Genomic DNA, 13,408 nt, shown 5'->3' with positions numbered 1-13,408 from the left:
ATATAGTACCTGTAGGATACAGTTAAAGTGGTATTTTGGAGGAAACGTAGAGACTTAAATGCTTACTTTTAGAAAAGACTGAAATTAATTCAGTGTCCAGCTTAAGTTAAGAGAACAGAACATTAAAAAAAGACTAAAGATAAAAAGAGCAGAAATTAAATTTTTAAAAAATGATACAGTAAGGGAGCAACAAATGAAGCCTGGTTCTTCAGAAGCCTAGTAAAATAAACCTCTGACAGATATAATCCAGGGGGAAAATGAGAGAAGGCACAAAACAATAGAGAAATGAAGTGGGAGCATAATCACAGATAACAAGAGAGCACTGTAAGAGAATACTATGAACATCTTATGCCAATAAATTTGAAAGCTTAGGAAAAACAAATTCCTGGAGAAATAATACTAAAATAGACTCAAACAGAAAATCTGAAGAGTCCTATAATGAGTAAAAACTTGAATCAGTTGTTCAATATCTACAGACCTGGATGGTTTTTCTAACCAGGAAGTTCTGCCAAACTTGGGAACTTATTACTTTGAAAATGAGAGACCTGAAAAAAAGGATACTATAAATTTGATATCAAAAGCACACCAGGTCAATAAAAGAAAGCAAAGGTAGCCTAGGCTAATCTCACACATGAATAGATACGAAAAAAATCCTAAACAAAATATTGACAAACCTAATCCAAGATGTACAAAAATACATCATAATCAAATTGGGTTGACTCCAGGAATATAGGGTCAGTTTAACATGAGAAAATCTATTCACCACATTAACATTAAAGGATTAAAGGAGAAAAATCATTTTGGGCTTCTAATTGATGGGGGGGTAAGGATTTTAAAAAATATCATCATCTTTTCATGATCTCAGCAGGGAAAAAGCTAACTCTTCACAAAGTAGAAATAAAAAAGGACAAGTGTACCTATGAAAAACCTCATTCTTAATGGTGAAGTATGAGAATCACTGATAAAATCAATCAATCAAACAGAAACAAGACAAGGATGTCCACAATTACTGCTTCTGTGCACCACTGTCCTGGAGGTCCTAGTCAGTGCAGTTAAATAAACAAAAGAAATAAAAGGTATAAGAATTGGAAAAGGGAGAACAAAACTGTCATGATTCACAAATGATGACTGTAGAACACACGGAGAATCTACACGAAGCTGCTCAGTACAGCAGGGTTCCTGGATATGAAAGCACTGTGCAAAACTCTTCAACTTTAAAACTTAACTCAGGTCAGGGACTAGAAGGCTTATGTGCCTGGGATGGAGTTCTTGCTTATGGGTGTTCATTCATCACAAATGAACTCATTCCTAGAACATATAACTGAAATGCAGCACAAAAAGACTTAAGATGGGTGTGAGCAGCAGGTTGTCTCTCTGTTTACATACATGTACTAGTAGGGCCAAGGAAGACCAAAACTGCAGCCTAGGGGTCTGCTGGTTCACCATTTTTAACCAACCCATGTACCAGGGCACATCAACCATCAGGAAGGGTGAACCCAACGACCAGGAGAAAGTTCGCCCTTCACTGGCAACCTCAGCCTCTTTGCATGTGGATAGGGCCTTGGAACCTAGAGCTGTCAGTCACCCTTTGTTCTCCAGCAGGACGCTCAATTAACAACTCAACATCTTGGGGAGATGTGGGGATGGAGCGACGGGGCGAGGAAGAGACAGCAACAGGCTTTAAATCTACTAAGATTTTGCTTCCACCGGACGATATTCCTGACTAGACCACATGTTCTTTTAGGTAAGATTAACACGTGGGAGAGTCTAGCATTCTCATTTTAAATTTTATTAGATGATATCCGGGGTTCGAAGGCCTTGCCTATCTCACCAGCCTCATCTCGTCACCTTGCTCCTTTCATTCCAACAAATCCAAACTATTTGGAATTCCCTGAACCAAGAAGCCTAGAGTCCCCATCGTCTTCCTATTCATTCCCATCTTCTCTGACCACTGTTTCCCCTGCTTTCCTCCCTCCCCAGCACCAACCCACAGAATTAATACATCTCCTCAGCACTTATTTTCTATGCATTATAAAACCTTATTATAATAATTATAATTCAATACGGCATATGTACTCCTGTCTATCTCCCTTACTGGACTATGACCTCACTGAGAATAGGGACCATATTTTATTTTATTCACCTCTATCCCCAGAGCACAGTTGCTCAATCAATGTTGGTTTGAATGAATGAACGAGCATGAATGTGTGTGTGTGTGTGTGTGTGTGTGTGTGTGTGTGTGTGTGCGCGCGCGCGCGCGCAGAAGATCTAGAATCTAACCCCTCCCATCCACCACACTCCATGGGTTCACCAAGGGAAGAATAACACTGGAGAGAGAGAGAGAGAAGGAATAAGAGAGAAATGTTGTTCTTGGACTGATGGGCCTCCACATGAAGGAGATAAGTTAGCCACAGGCCTATGACTGAGCCATGATGGCCTCACAGAACTCCCTCAGCAATGGAAGGTCACTGCTGTCAGGGCAGCGCCTGGCTCCCCAGCCCCACTGAGACTAGATGTTTTCAAAGTGGTCTTGAGAGGCTGGCTGCTTCAGCTGAAAATGAATCTCTCTGGATACATTTGAAATGCCAGGGAGGAGGTCAATCAGGGAGATAACCAAGAGGACAGAGAGTGTACTACAGGGCCATTTCCAGCTGTTTATGGGAAAATGAAGAAATAGATGGTTAAAACAGGGTTGGCCTGGTGGACAGAGATATGATATCACTTGGAAAAATATGAGCTAGTGTGTAGTTAGATGGACAGTTTCTCTGCTGATACTGGCAATCACATTAAAGTCTCAATAAAGAGTTACTTTCTCACTCGAGGTGGGGGCATATTATGTGCATTGCTTTGAAAATTAAAAAAGGGATGTAGCCTGTCAACACTTAAATCAAGTCTACTTGGATAAAAAAAAAAAAAAGCCGCCCAAGGGGAAAAAAAGAGAAATCACCCCAAAAAGCCAATTCTGGAATTAATTATAAAATATAATAAAATATGCATATGATTGTGCTTTGGAAAAAGGGATGTAGCTTTTTTCTTGAATTTTTGAATTTTATTTTATTTATTTATTTTTTATACAGCAGGTTCTTATTAGTGATCTATTTTATACATATTAGTGTATACATGTCAATCCCAATCTCCCAATTCATCACACCACCACCTGCCACCTGCCACTTTCCCCCTGTGGTGTCCATACATTTGTTCTCTGCATCTGTATCTCTATTGCTGCCTTGCAAACCGGTTCATCTGTACCATTTTTCTAGATTCCACATATATGTGTTAATATACGATATTTGTTTTTCTCTTTCTGACTTACTGCACTCCGTATGACAGTCTCTAGGTCCATCCACGTCTCTACAAATGACCCAATTTCGTTCCTTTTTATGGCTGAGTAATATTCCACTATATACATGTACCACATCTTCTTTATCCATTCGTCTGTCGATGGGCATGTAGGTTGTTTCCATGACCTGGCTATTGTAAATAGTGCTGCAATGAACATTGGGGTGCATGTGTCTTTTTGAATTATGGTTTTCTCTAGGTATATGCCCAGTAGTGGGATTGCTGGGTCATACAGTAATTCTATATTTAGTTTTGTAAGGAACCGCCATACTGTTCTCCATAGTGGCTGTATCAATTTACATTCCCACCAACAGTGCAAGAGGGTTCCCTTTTCTGGGATGTAGCTTTAAAAACAGAGAACTAAAAAAAAAAAAAAAAAAAAAAAAAAAAACAGAGAACTATAACACTTCTAGATGTGCACTTAAGAGAATGTATTTTGTTTCATCACCTTGCAAAGTAAATATGAGATTTACTCTTCCACATCTCAAGACATATTTCTTATTTGTTAAAGGAGGCTCCCTAGCAGTTGACAGGATTAAGGTTGGTGCTTATTTTCTATTCTTCTCCCAGGGTTAACACATGACATGAGGAGTTCCTTTTCGCTAATACAAAGAAGCTGAGGGGTATTCCTTAATGATTAAGCCAACAGATCTGCTTTAGAGCAGATGAGTGGTCTAGCCAGAAGCTCACTGCTCTGTAGTAGGGGAATTCATCTTCCATTTTTGTTGTTTAGACCTAAAAACAATTCACCAGATGGGATCTGGGCAGCCAAGTGTGACCACTTCCCTTGGTCTGATTATTAAACTTCAATTAATGCTTCTAAAATCACATTAGCTTTTTTGACAACCATAATATACTGCTGACTCATTCTGAGGCTGCAGTTACCTAAATCCTGAAATATTTTTTCACATGTGGCTATTAAGCTGAACCCCTTACTTTTACTTTGTTTTTTGGACTCTAGTGCAAGTCTCTGTTTCTCCCCATAGCCCTTCTAGGTAGGTTTGGTCTGTTGTTTCAAAACGCCAAGATCTTTTTTGGATCTTACTTCTGTCACTTTGACATTAGTTATTCCTCCAAGATTCATACCATCCACCAATGTGATCTTTATGTCAGCACCACTGTCTAAAAGATATTTTAAAGTTGGCTAGAAAGGGGCTACGGACACAGCCTACAGCGTGCTTTCTGTACCATCATCTGGCCCGAATCTCTCTCATCCTAAGGAGATCACCGATGATTGACATTTGCATATACACTTTCTCAACATTCCTCTAATCTACCAACAAAGTAACTCCAGGAAGGAAAGTTAATCTAGTCTGACTTGCTTTTGGCAAAGCCCCGCTTCCTTCACCAAGTATTCAAAAATCATTGTTCTAATAATCCTTTTTAGAATACTTCCTGAGAAGGATGACAATCATACCATTTTATAGATTCATTTTATCTCCCTAGTTCCGTTTTTGAAATTTAAATACTTATCTATCTGCAATTTTCCTGTCGCTCTTGGTGATGCCAACATTTCTCCAATGTTGTATGCTGGTTTGATGGTCTCAGCCTCAAGCTCCCTCTGTCTTCTTGGGCCTTGGGGCTTCACCTCATCTGGGGGCATCACAACCTCTTGTCACGGCCTCATCTACTCTCTTCCTTCACCTCTATCCTACCCTTTCCAATCAGAGAAGTCATTTCCATGGCAGAAAAAATGCAAGCCAAACAGCAGCTCAGCAGTTTGGTTTCTCTCACATCCCCCCTCTCTTTGGTTTTATTATTCCAAACATAATTTTTGAAAGCCCTTTTCGTTACCTGTAGCATTTTTCACAATCCTCTGCTCACTCCGCACTCTGGTTCTTTCACAGCCCAGAAGCCACCCTCTGATATGGGCCTCGGCTGCATGGCCCAACCTTTCCTAAGTCTGGGGCCAAGGCCAGAACAGCACAGAGGAAGTGGCGGCACAGACGAGGCATGCCCTGAGGGAAGGGTTACCTAGAAGGCACAGCCTGCAATCATCTGGTCAAGGAGAAAAAGTAACACAGATACCTGGAAAGATGTTAGGGTCAGAGGTCAAGAAAAGCAGAATTGCTTATCAAGCTAGTGGAGTGATACAGAAGGCTAGCTACACTGTGGATGGGAAGTTAGGTCAGCAGCAAAGAGAGAGAACAGGTGCAGGTAAGCTCAAATGGTTCCAAACCCACATCCCCTTCTCCCTGGGCTATGAGTTCCTCAACTGGACAAAAGCCCTGGACTGTCTTTGAATCTCTAGCATAAAGCCTGTCACACAGGTGCTCAACATACTTGTCAATGAATTCATCAGATTGGCCCTGGCTCATCAGACCACACTGGGGGGATCCTGTAAATGGATCGGTCCAGGCTGGAGACAGTTCTTCCTACACATCCTCAAACAAGAGAGCTCCCTGGATGGTCACATACCTGTTCCTCCTTTGAACTGTGGGCAGCATGTTGTTGTCACTTGTCCTGAAATGCGTTTCCCTTTCAGAGCCTCAGACCGTGAGATCCTTGGTATTATTTCCCTCAACTTGGGGAATCTTTCCTCCTACAGCCCAGGGTAGACTGTGGATGAGGACACGATTCTCTCCCTGGCTACCAGAGATCCCAAGGCCTGGTTGCTTCTCAGACTCCTCCTTCTTTCACTTCCAATTCCTGCTTCTATGAGTCAGTTTCTATCTCATCTGAAAATACAGCCATGCCTGATGAATGTGTTCATGACATATTCTAAAAGAATGGCAATTAAACCGCCTCCTCAGGCAGATTCCCTAATCATGTTAAAACAGCACCATTTAAATATCCTACGTATTACACTGCGGTGAGTCTCTACAGGAATCCAAGGCTAATACAAAGTGGTACTGGTTGATGAAGATTTGATGCGGTCATGGGTTAACTTGTGCTCGGCAGAATTCTAGGACAGCATTAAGTTAAAAGCCACTGTTGAAACCTTAACTTGGCGGCAGTCAGTCAAACTGAATAGAGTAACAACAAGAAAAGCCGTATCAAGGCCACTATGTCTCTTGGCAGGCACAGAGGGTCTGGAATCAGTGAATCATCAGGCTTCAGGCTGGCTAAGCCCAAACACAGCACTTTTGATAAAAGCAGATGCTTTGTTTGCCTGGTATCTATCTGCCCCTCCTCCACTCCCACCCGCCCCGTCCACCCTGCCCCCAACCATTCCTCATCCCTTTCTAAAGAGTGTGTTTGTAAAGGTTTCTTCTCAACTAATTCAAAGGCAGAATACAAGTGCTATGGTTTTGAGCGAGCCTCCAAACCTCAGAGCCTCTGCAAGGAAAGATTTCACTCAACCAAACATATATAGGAACATACACCCTAGGCCCCTTTTCCAGGGCAGGCACCTTGGAAAAGCAGCCCTCACCCCTCAGGCACAAGCCTGAATGTCAACCACAGTCGGCCATGTACCTCCTCTTGCCCACAGAGCTGTCAGGGAACGTGTAGACCCGTCCCGTCGGGGAAGGAACTGCGGGTTCAATCACCTTGCTGCTGACACAGGCCCACAGGAAGGGCAGCCCCGGGGACATGTCTGCTTTAATCAGATCAAAAACTTTTTAAAAAAGAATCAAGTAATGAAAAAATGTGTGTTGTTTTATTACATGCTTAAAAGATTAGATATTTTCCTATTGAATTTTGTCTCTCATCTTAAAAAAACCCCACCTTCCTTTGAACACCAACCCCGTGAGGCTCCTGCCTCATTTCTCTGCTCCCCACCAAACGCCCAGCCTCCTCTGCTGGCTCCCCAGAACAGTCTGTGCCACGATTCCTCAGGGCTGGGTCCTAGGGGCCCTTCCCTTTATGCTTTACACAGCTCTCTCCTTTGCTGACAGCATCCATTTCCGGCTTTGATATCATTTCTATGCAGACTCCTAACTTTATAACATTTAGCCCAGACCTCTCTCCACAGCTCCAGGCTCATAATACCAACTGGTATTATGATTAATACCTCCACTCAGACACACACACATCTCAGACTTAGCACACGCAAGACGGACATCTCGATTCTCTGCAATCTACCGTCACCTCCTCCTCCCAGGAAAAAGCCGCCCAACAACCAAACGAAGCCCTGCTCTCTCCAGTCTTCTCTGTCTCCGTAAATGGTCCCACCCCCGCCCCCAGCTACCCGAGCCATACTTGACTGCCCCTCTCCGTCATCTCAGTCCTAACCCTCGGTGTGTCCGGTAGACTCTACCTGCAAAACAGATCTAGAATCCACCCACCTTCATCTCCTCCACTGTCATCCCAGAGCAGACCCCACCGCTTCCTGTACTGCTGCCATCGCCTCCTGCCCTCTCTCCAGCTTCTCTTCCATCAATCACTTCTCCACTGAATCTTCTAAAACTGCATCAGACCATGCTATTCCTTTGCTTAAAACCCTTTAAAGGCTTCCCTTGGCCCTATGGAGAAAATCTAAACTCCTTAGTGAGGTCTAGACCGGTACTGTCCAATAGAAATACAATGTGAAAAACATGTAACTTAAACTTTTCTGGTCGCCAGTTGAAAAGAAATAGATGAACTTAATTTTAATAAACTTTTAACCTAATATTTCAAAATTATCAATACATAGTAACATAAAAATATGAATGAGGTATTTTACATTCTCTTTTCATATTAAATCTTCAAATGTTCCCTCCCACAGAGAGCCATTCCCTCCTCCCAACCCAAGGAACTCAGGGCTCTCTGATGTGACCTTCCTTGCACCTCCTCATTCTGCAGTTATGTATCTGTTGATGCATTTGTCTGCGTGCCACCTAAACTGGGCAGTCCCTAAGGACAGGGCCCACATCTATTTTCTTCTCCACTGGGTACCTGGTGCCTAGCACAATACCTGGCACTAACTAAGCTCAATAAATATTCATCAAAGAATAAACAGTGAAGACACTGACATTAAGTACTACAATCAGACAATCAGACGAGGGCTGGGCCAGTCCACCAAAGGGAGGCTCTGTTCTGGGTCTCAGCACAATGGTGTGCTAATCTTTCTGTGCACCGATGTTTCTGTGCACCTGTAAGCACAAGCGGTGGCCAAGATGCACTGCTGTAGGGCAGCTCAGAGCAGACCCAGGTAGAGGGATTCCAGCCAGACTCCGTCAACACGTGGGAAACTTTCTCCCCCATTAGCCGCAGGCATGGAACGTGATCTCAGGTTACACACGAGGATTAAGAGCCTCCCAGGAGGAAGGAAGGGCGGAAACCAACATCTGAGCCCCTGCTTCATGCCAGGTCCTGGGCAAGGTGCCCTCACTTGGGATTATATTTGACCCCCACAAGCCACCCTTTGAGGACGTGGAGATTCAGAAAGGTGAAGGAACTTACATAAGGTCACAAAGCTACCAGTCTGGTTGCTGGAATCAGCATCAAGGTCGCTAGCAGCTTTCTTTGATGTCCGGGGCTAAATCAACGTCCCAGCAAAAGTACCAATGGCCTTCAGGGTCAGGCGTCACACAGCAGAGTTGGCAAGAGAAGAATAAACAGCTCTGATCAGGTGGAAGCTGAGACCTGCTCCACCCAGAGCCCCAGAAGGCGGTACCAGGCTCAAGAGTGAAAGCCAGAGTGCTGACACTCGGTGGAGCCTTCGTGTTTAGTGACCAGTGAACCCTCAGAGCACTCCTCAGAGGGGATTATTTTCACCCTATTTTATAGTTTAGAGCTTGCCCTAGATCACACACCTAGTAGTGGATAAACAGGCATCTGAACCGAGACCTCTCAGTTACGTGACTCGTGTTCTCGCCTCTTACCTCTTACTATGTTTGCAAGTGATTCTGGAACCGCAGACAGTCCGCTGCATAAAGGCTGGGTCAACACGGAAGGTTTCTCAGCCTTCTGTAATTTGTCAATAACGGCACAATCCGTAAACAGGAATACCCTCAGTGCTTGTGTTTGGGGCCTCCAAGGAGAGAGAGCTTGAAATTCTGTATGCAATCCTGCAGCTAGTCTCTTAGGGACAGACTGGGTGGTGACAGCATTACAAAACTGTGAACAGCAGGGTGGCCATGGCCTGAGGGCTTATCACTCCTGTGGCTCCAGTCCAGGCCCCAGGAAGGAATCTCCTTCCAATCAACGAGAGTAACTACAACTTCTCCAGCTCCCATCTCTGGCCAGGCTGGGATGGCTCTCAAATCCACATGTGATAAGAACATGAGTAGTCTGTAACTGCAGAGCGTCTTCTGTTTACAGTATGCTTTAACCTATACTGAGGGGCCTGATAAACTCACAGTTTCTGACTCTCAGAAGACTGAAAAAACCTGACTTTTCTCAAACAGCATGCAGGAAGCCAGAAAGAAAAGGATTTAAAGCAAGTCAGTTGGGGTGGGGTGTGAGGGGTTGGGGGAAAGAGAAGATATTGAACAGCTCCACTCAACAAGGACAGCTTTGTGTAATTCTCTGATCATTCTCTTGGTTGCGGTTTGCAATCAGTTAAAAAAAAATGTCCTTTCGTTTTTCCCAGAACAGCTGAGAATGCACAGATCCCAGCCTTTAGGGCTGAAATCATCCCTGCTAGTAGAGGATTTAGGACTACTGTCAGGCAGCTGGTGGACCTGCAGGCATTTCCTATTCTCTGGGCTCCCCCAACCCTGGGCCGGTACAAGATGCCCAGCAGGGCTGAGCTCACCTCTGACCCAGCTGCTCCTGGCCTCAGCACACCAGGGGCCACCGGAGCCTGGACGTGCACCATTCCTCGGAATTCACTAACCCATCCACAACAGCTGCGCTCAAACACCAAGGGGCGTTTCAAAATGTTAGTAAAACTCAACTTGAAAGTTTAAAAATAAAAATTCAATGCACGGGCTCTTACATTCTGGAGACATTCTTGGCAGTTAAGCCACGGTTATTCTGCTAACTCAATAAATGTACCTTCTATTAAATAGAATCTATTAGTCTATTAAATAAATTTGTTTCAACTCTAAAGCCAACTTTTCCTCTGTGCACAAAAAGCTTCCAATTTGCAGACAGCAGACATGTCCATGTATAATAATGTGCAGATGTTTGTGTGTGGACCTTCACACTGCAGATCCTTCTGATTACCTGTGAGCTAAAGGGTGATTTATTTGCATGTCTGGGGGAACATCTTGCTTTGCTAAGGAGAGAGCAATAGTTATAGCACTTGGTGGTTCTGAAGAGGAACACATGAAACAATTTTTCAGAAGGGGTCACCAACACAGCCCAGAGTTAGGTCTTTAAAACAGCGTTTAGAGAAGGGTCTGCACAGATCCTGCGCCTTACACTTTTTCTTTAACTTTGAAGAGCTGACACCGTGACCCAGTAGGTTACTTACTGCCTGGGAAAGGATACCGGATTTTAACTTGGGATAATTTTGCAGACTTTCTGGCCCCCATCAGTTAAAACACTTGTGACTAGTCAGTCAGCTCCACTCATGCAAATTCATGAAACACCACATTGTCCAGCCACATGCTCCCTCAGCACAAGGGGCAGAAGGAATTAGGCTCTCAGCAGCTGTTCCCCGGAATGCGTGCCTCCACGTACCCACAAGCAGGAAAAGGACCCACAGTGGACTCCAAGCGCTGAACCTTCAGCTCTCCTGGCAACACAGACCTCTCACAACAGGAACTGGTCCCCTCTCAGCCCAAGGAAGGTCCCAGATTGATATAAAAATTCATCCTTGAAGATAGATGAATCAAAGGGACACCAGCCAAACAATGCTAATGTCAAGAGGAAATCCCGTCGGCAGACCTCTCAGAGAAGCCTTGCTCTGCTTGCAGAACAAAGGCTCCTTCTGTGACATCAAGCCGCACGTTTAAGAGCGCCGGGCTTCTTGCTCTGGCTACCTTTCAAAACCACAAGTACATCCAAGGGCAGCCAAGACAACAACAAAGCCAAGAGATACAGGTCTCAGAACGAGGAGACCAGCTCCCCTTCCAGGCCTGCCTTCTGCCTGCTCTTGGCAGCCAAGGCTCTATCCTCCTCAAGGGGGTGTGTCTGAGATGCTGCAGTCAGACCCCAGGGGGCCCGAGGCTTTCCACGCAAGAAGATAGCTCAGAGGATGCCCACGGCAGGGCCAGCCTTCTTGGGAGGCTATAGAGCGCAGCATCTGGGGAAGTCCCTACAGTAGTTTCCGGGTCCTAATCCCAGCTCAGTTACCCACTAGGGTCTAATCTCAGGTGCCTCAATATCCCTGAACCATTTTCTCAACTGTAATGATGACAACACACTGCTGCTGCGAACGATGAAATCTGCTGTCCCTCACACAGGTTATGATGTTCAAACAAGGCAATTAATGAACATATCCTTTAAGATATTTTAAAACTATAAAATGTTAAGAGGTAATAATTCATGTGGATATGACGTATGTTTATATGACAGCTTAATAATGCAAAGGTCAAAGGGGAGATTTCCTCTGCTTTGCCTGGGGCCTCCCACAGGTTGGGTATTCAATTGATATTCAATCATAATAAAGGTGACTTTTTAATGACTAACAAGGCAAACATGTTTGTTGGGAAAACAGCGAACTTGCAACTTAGAGTATTTCACAAGACAAGGAGGTGCCGTCTGAAGGGCTTCCCTCTGAGTGTAGGCGGGTCCACATGAAGAGTGGGTGGGGCCCTCCAAGACGGATCCACCGTCATCATGCCAACACCAAATGTGATGGAATGGAAGGCTTGCAGACTTGACATCTGGGCAAGTCACTCCTAGCTGAAGTTAACCCCTGAATGCACTATGAAAAGAAACAAGTAAGGCCAAAAGAGTTTGCCTGAAACAAGCCCCCCCAAAAAAAGAAAAAGAGAAAAAGAAAGAAAAAACCAATAATCTTGGGAATTCCCTGGTGGCACAGTGGTTAAGAATCCGCCTGCCAATGCAGGGGACACAGGTTCGAGTCCTGGTCTGGGAAGATCCCACATGCCATGGAGCAACTAAGCCCGTGCACCACAACTACTGAGCCCATGTGCCACAACTACTGAAGCCGTCGCGCCTAGAGCCTGTGCTCTGCAACAAGAGAAGCCACCACAACGGGAAGCCCACACACTGCAACGAAGAGTAGCCCCCACTTGCCGCGACTAGAGAAAGCCCGTGCACAGCCACGAAGACCCAACACAGCCAAAAATGAATGAATTTTTAAAAAAATCAGTAATGTTGTTAAAGACCTAACTAGTCTGAGGTCCCTAGACTCAGGGATCCAAAACTCTTAACTTTAAAACACATACGGCTCCCAGCTTCCAGTGGTGAGTGAGCTCGGGTGGTGGGTGGTTGGTGTTTTCACAGCTCCACTGGGCTGTCAGAGCTGAGTTAGGAATAGAAATGCTGTTTCTCTCTCACAGTAGTTCTGTCCAGCACCGTAGTCACACTCTCCGCTCTAGAGCCTCAGGTTCTCATTCATATATCTTGTCCCCAGCTTTTCACATTCACAAATGTTACTTGTTGACACTGTGGATTGTTCCAAAGAATAAGTGAGGCAGCTCATAATCTTATTAGGAATACTTAAAAGGATTTAAAAAAAAAAGAATATACGGTACTTTGAACTCCTCAAAACTGGGAACACCTCAGGATATTTTTAAAATGTGCCAGGTAAAAAAAACACATTAACAAGACTGCGGAGCAGGGGAAGAGGACTTTATGATCCTTTGACACAGAGCCACTCGCCTTCTCACTCAGCCTCATTTTGAAGGATGTGCATTTGTTACTCTGTACTGACCTTCAACAATAAGATACTTTAAGTTAAGGAAAAAAGATGTGAATTTGGACAAACGTAATTCTGAATCTGAAACAAACGTAAACCAGCAGTGCTTGTTAAATCTTCCACAACCTGGACTTGAAACTCATGACTTGTGTCCACCTCCGATAAGATCTTTTACTGAGGTCTGATCTATGTCCAAGTCAGTTTTCAAGTTAAAAAGCTTTGAACTGCTGGCAGGGTGACAGCTGGGGCCTTGGGTGTTTATCGAGAACGTCCTCAAGCTAGAAAGGGTGGCTCCATTTCCACCCTGGGAGTTTCCCCTGGTAAGAGCAGACACCCAGCCTAGACCTTAGAACTTCAGGGAATGAGTTTGTGAACCGTCTCTATGTGGTACGTCATGGATACCTAGCTCAATATAGAGTTTAACTT

At 44.4% G+C, this 13,408-nt stretch overlaps 1 protein-coding gene across 2 annotated transcripts in view; it reads right to left on the bottom strand.

Moving 5' to 3' along the window:
• BCAR3 (BCAR3 adaptor protein, NSP family member) overlaps window positions 1-13,408 on the bottom strand; it is a 116,876-nt gene that overhangs the window by 90,880 nt on the left and 12,588 nt on the right. The window contains exon 1 of one of the 2 annotated variants that reach the window (XM_033432941.2): window positions 5,758-5,969. The exons of the other annotated variant lie outside the window; for it this stretch is intronic. Coding sequence (XP_033288832.1) covers window positions 5,758-5,786 — 29 coding nt within the window. The 5' untranslated portion in view covers window positions 5,787-5,969. Of the gene's footprint in view, window positions 1-5,757; window positions 5,970-13,408 lie in introns of those variants that run through there. 2 annotated transcript variants of the gene reach the window in all.

Source organism: Orcinus orca, chromosome 1 (genome assembly GCF_937001465.1).
Source record: "Orcinus orca chromosome 1, mOrcOrc1.1, whole genome shotgun sequence".
Classification (NCBI taxonomy): Eukaryota; Metazoa; Chordata; class Mammalia; order Artiodactyla; family Delphinidae; genus Orcinus; species Orcinus orca.
Note: the sequence above shows the minus strand (reverse complement) of the source record. Positions and strands in the feature narration are given on the sequence as shown.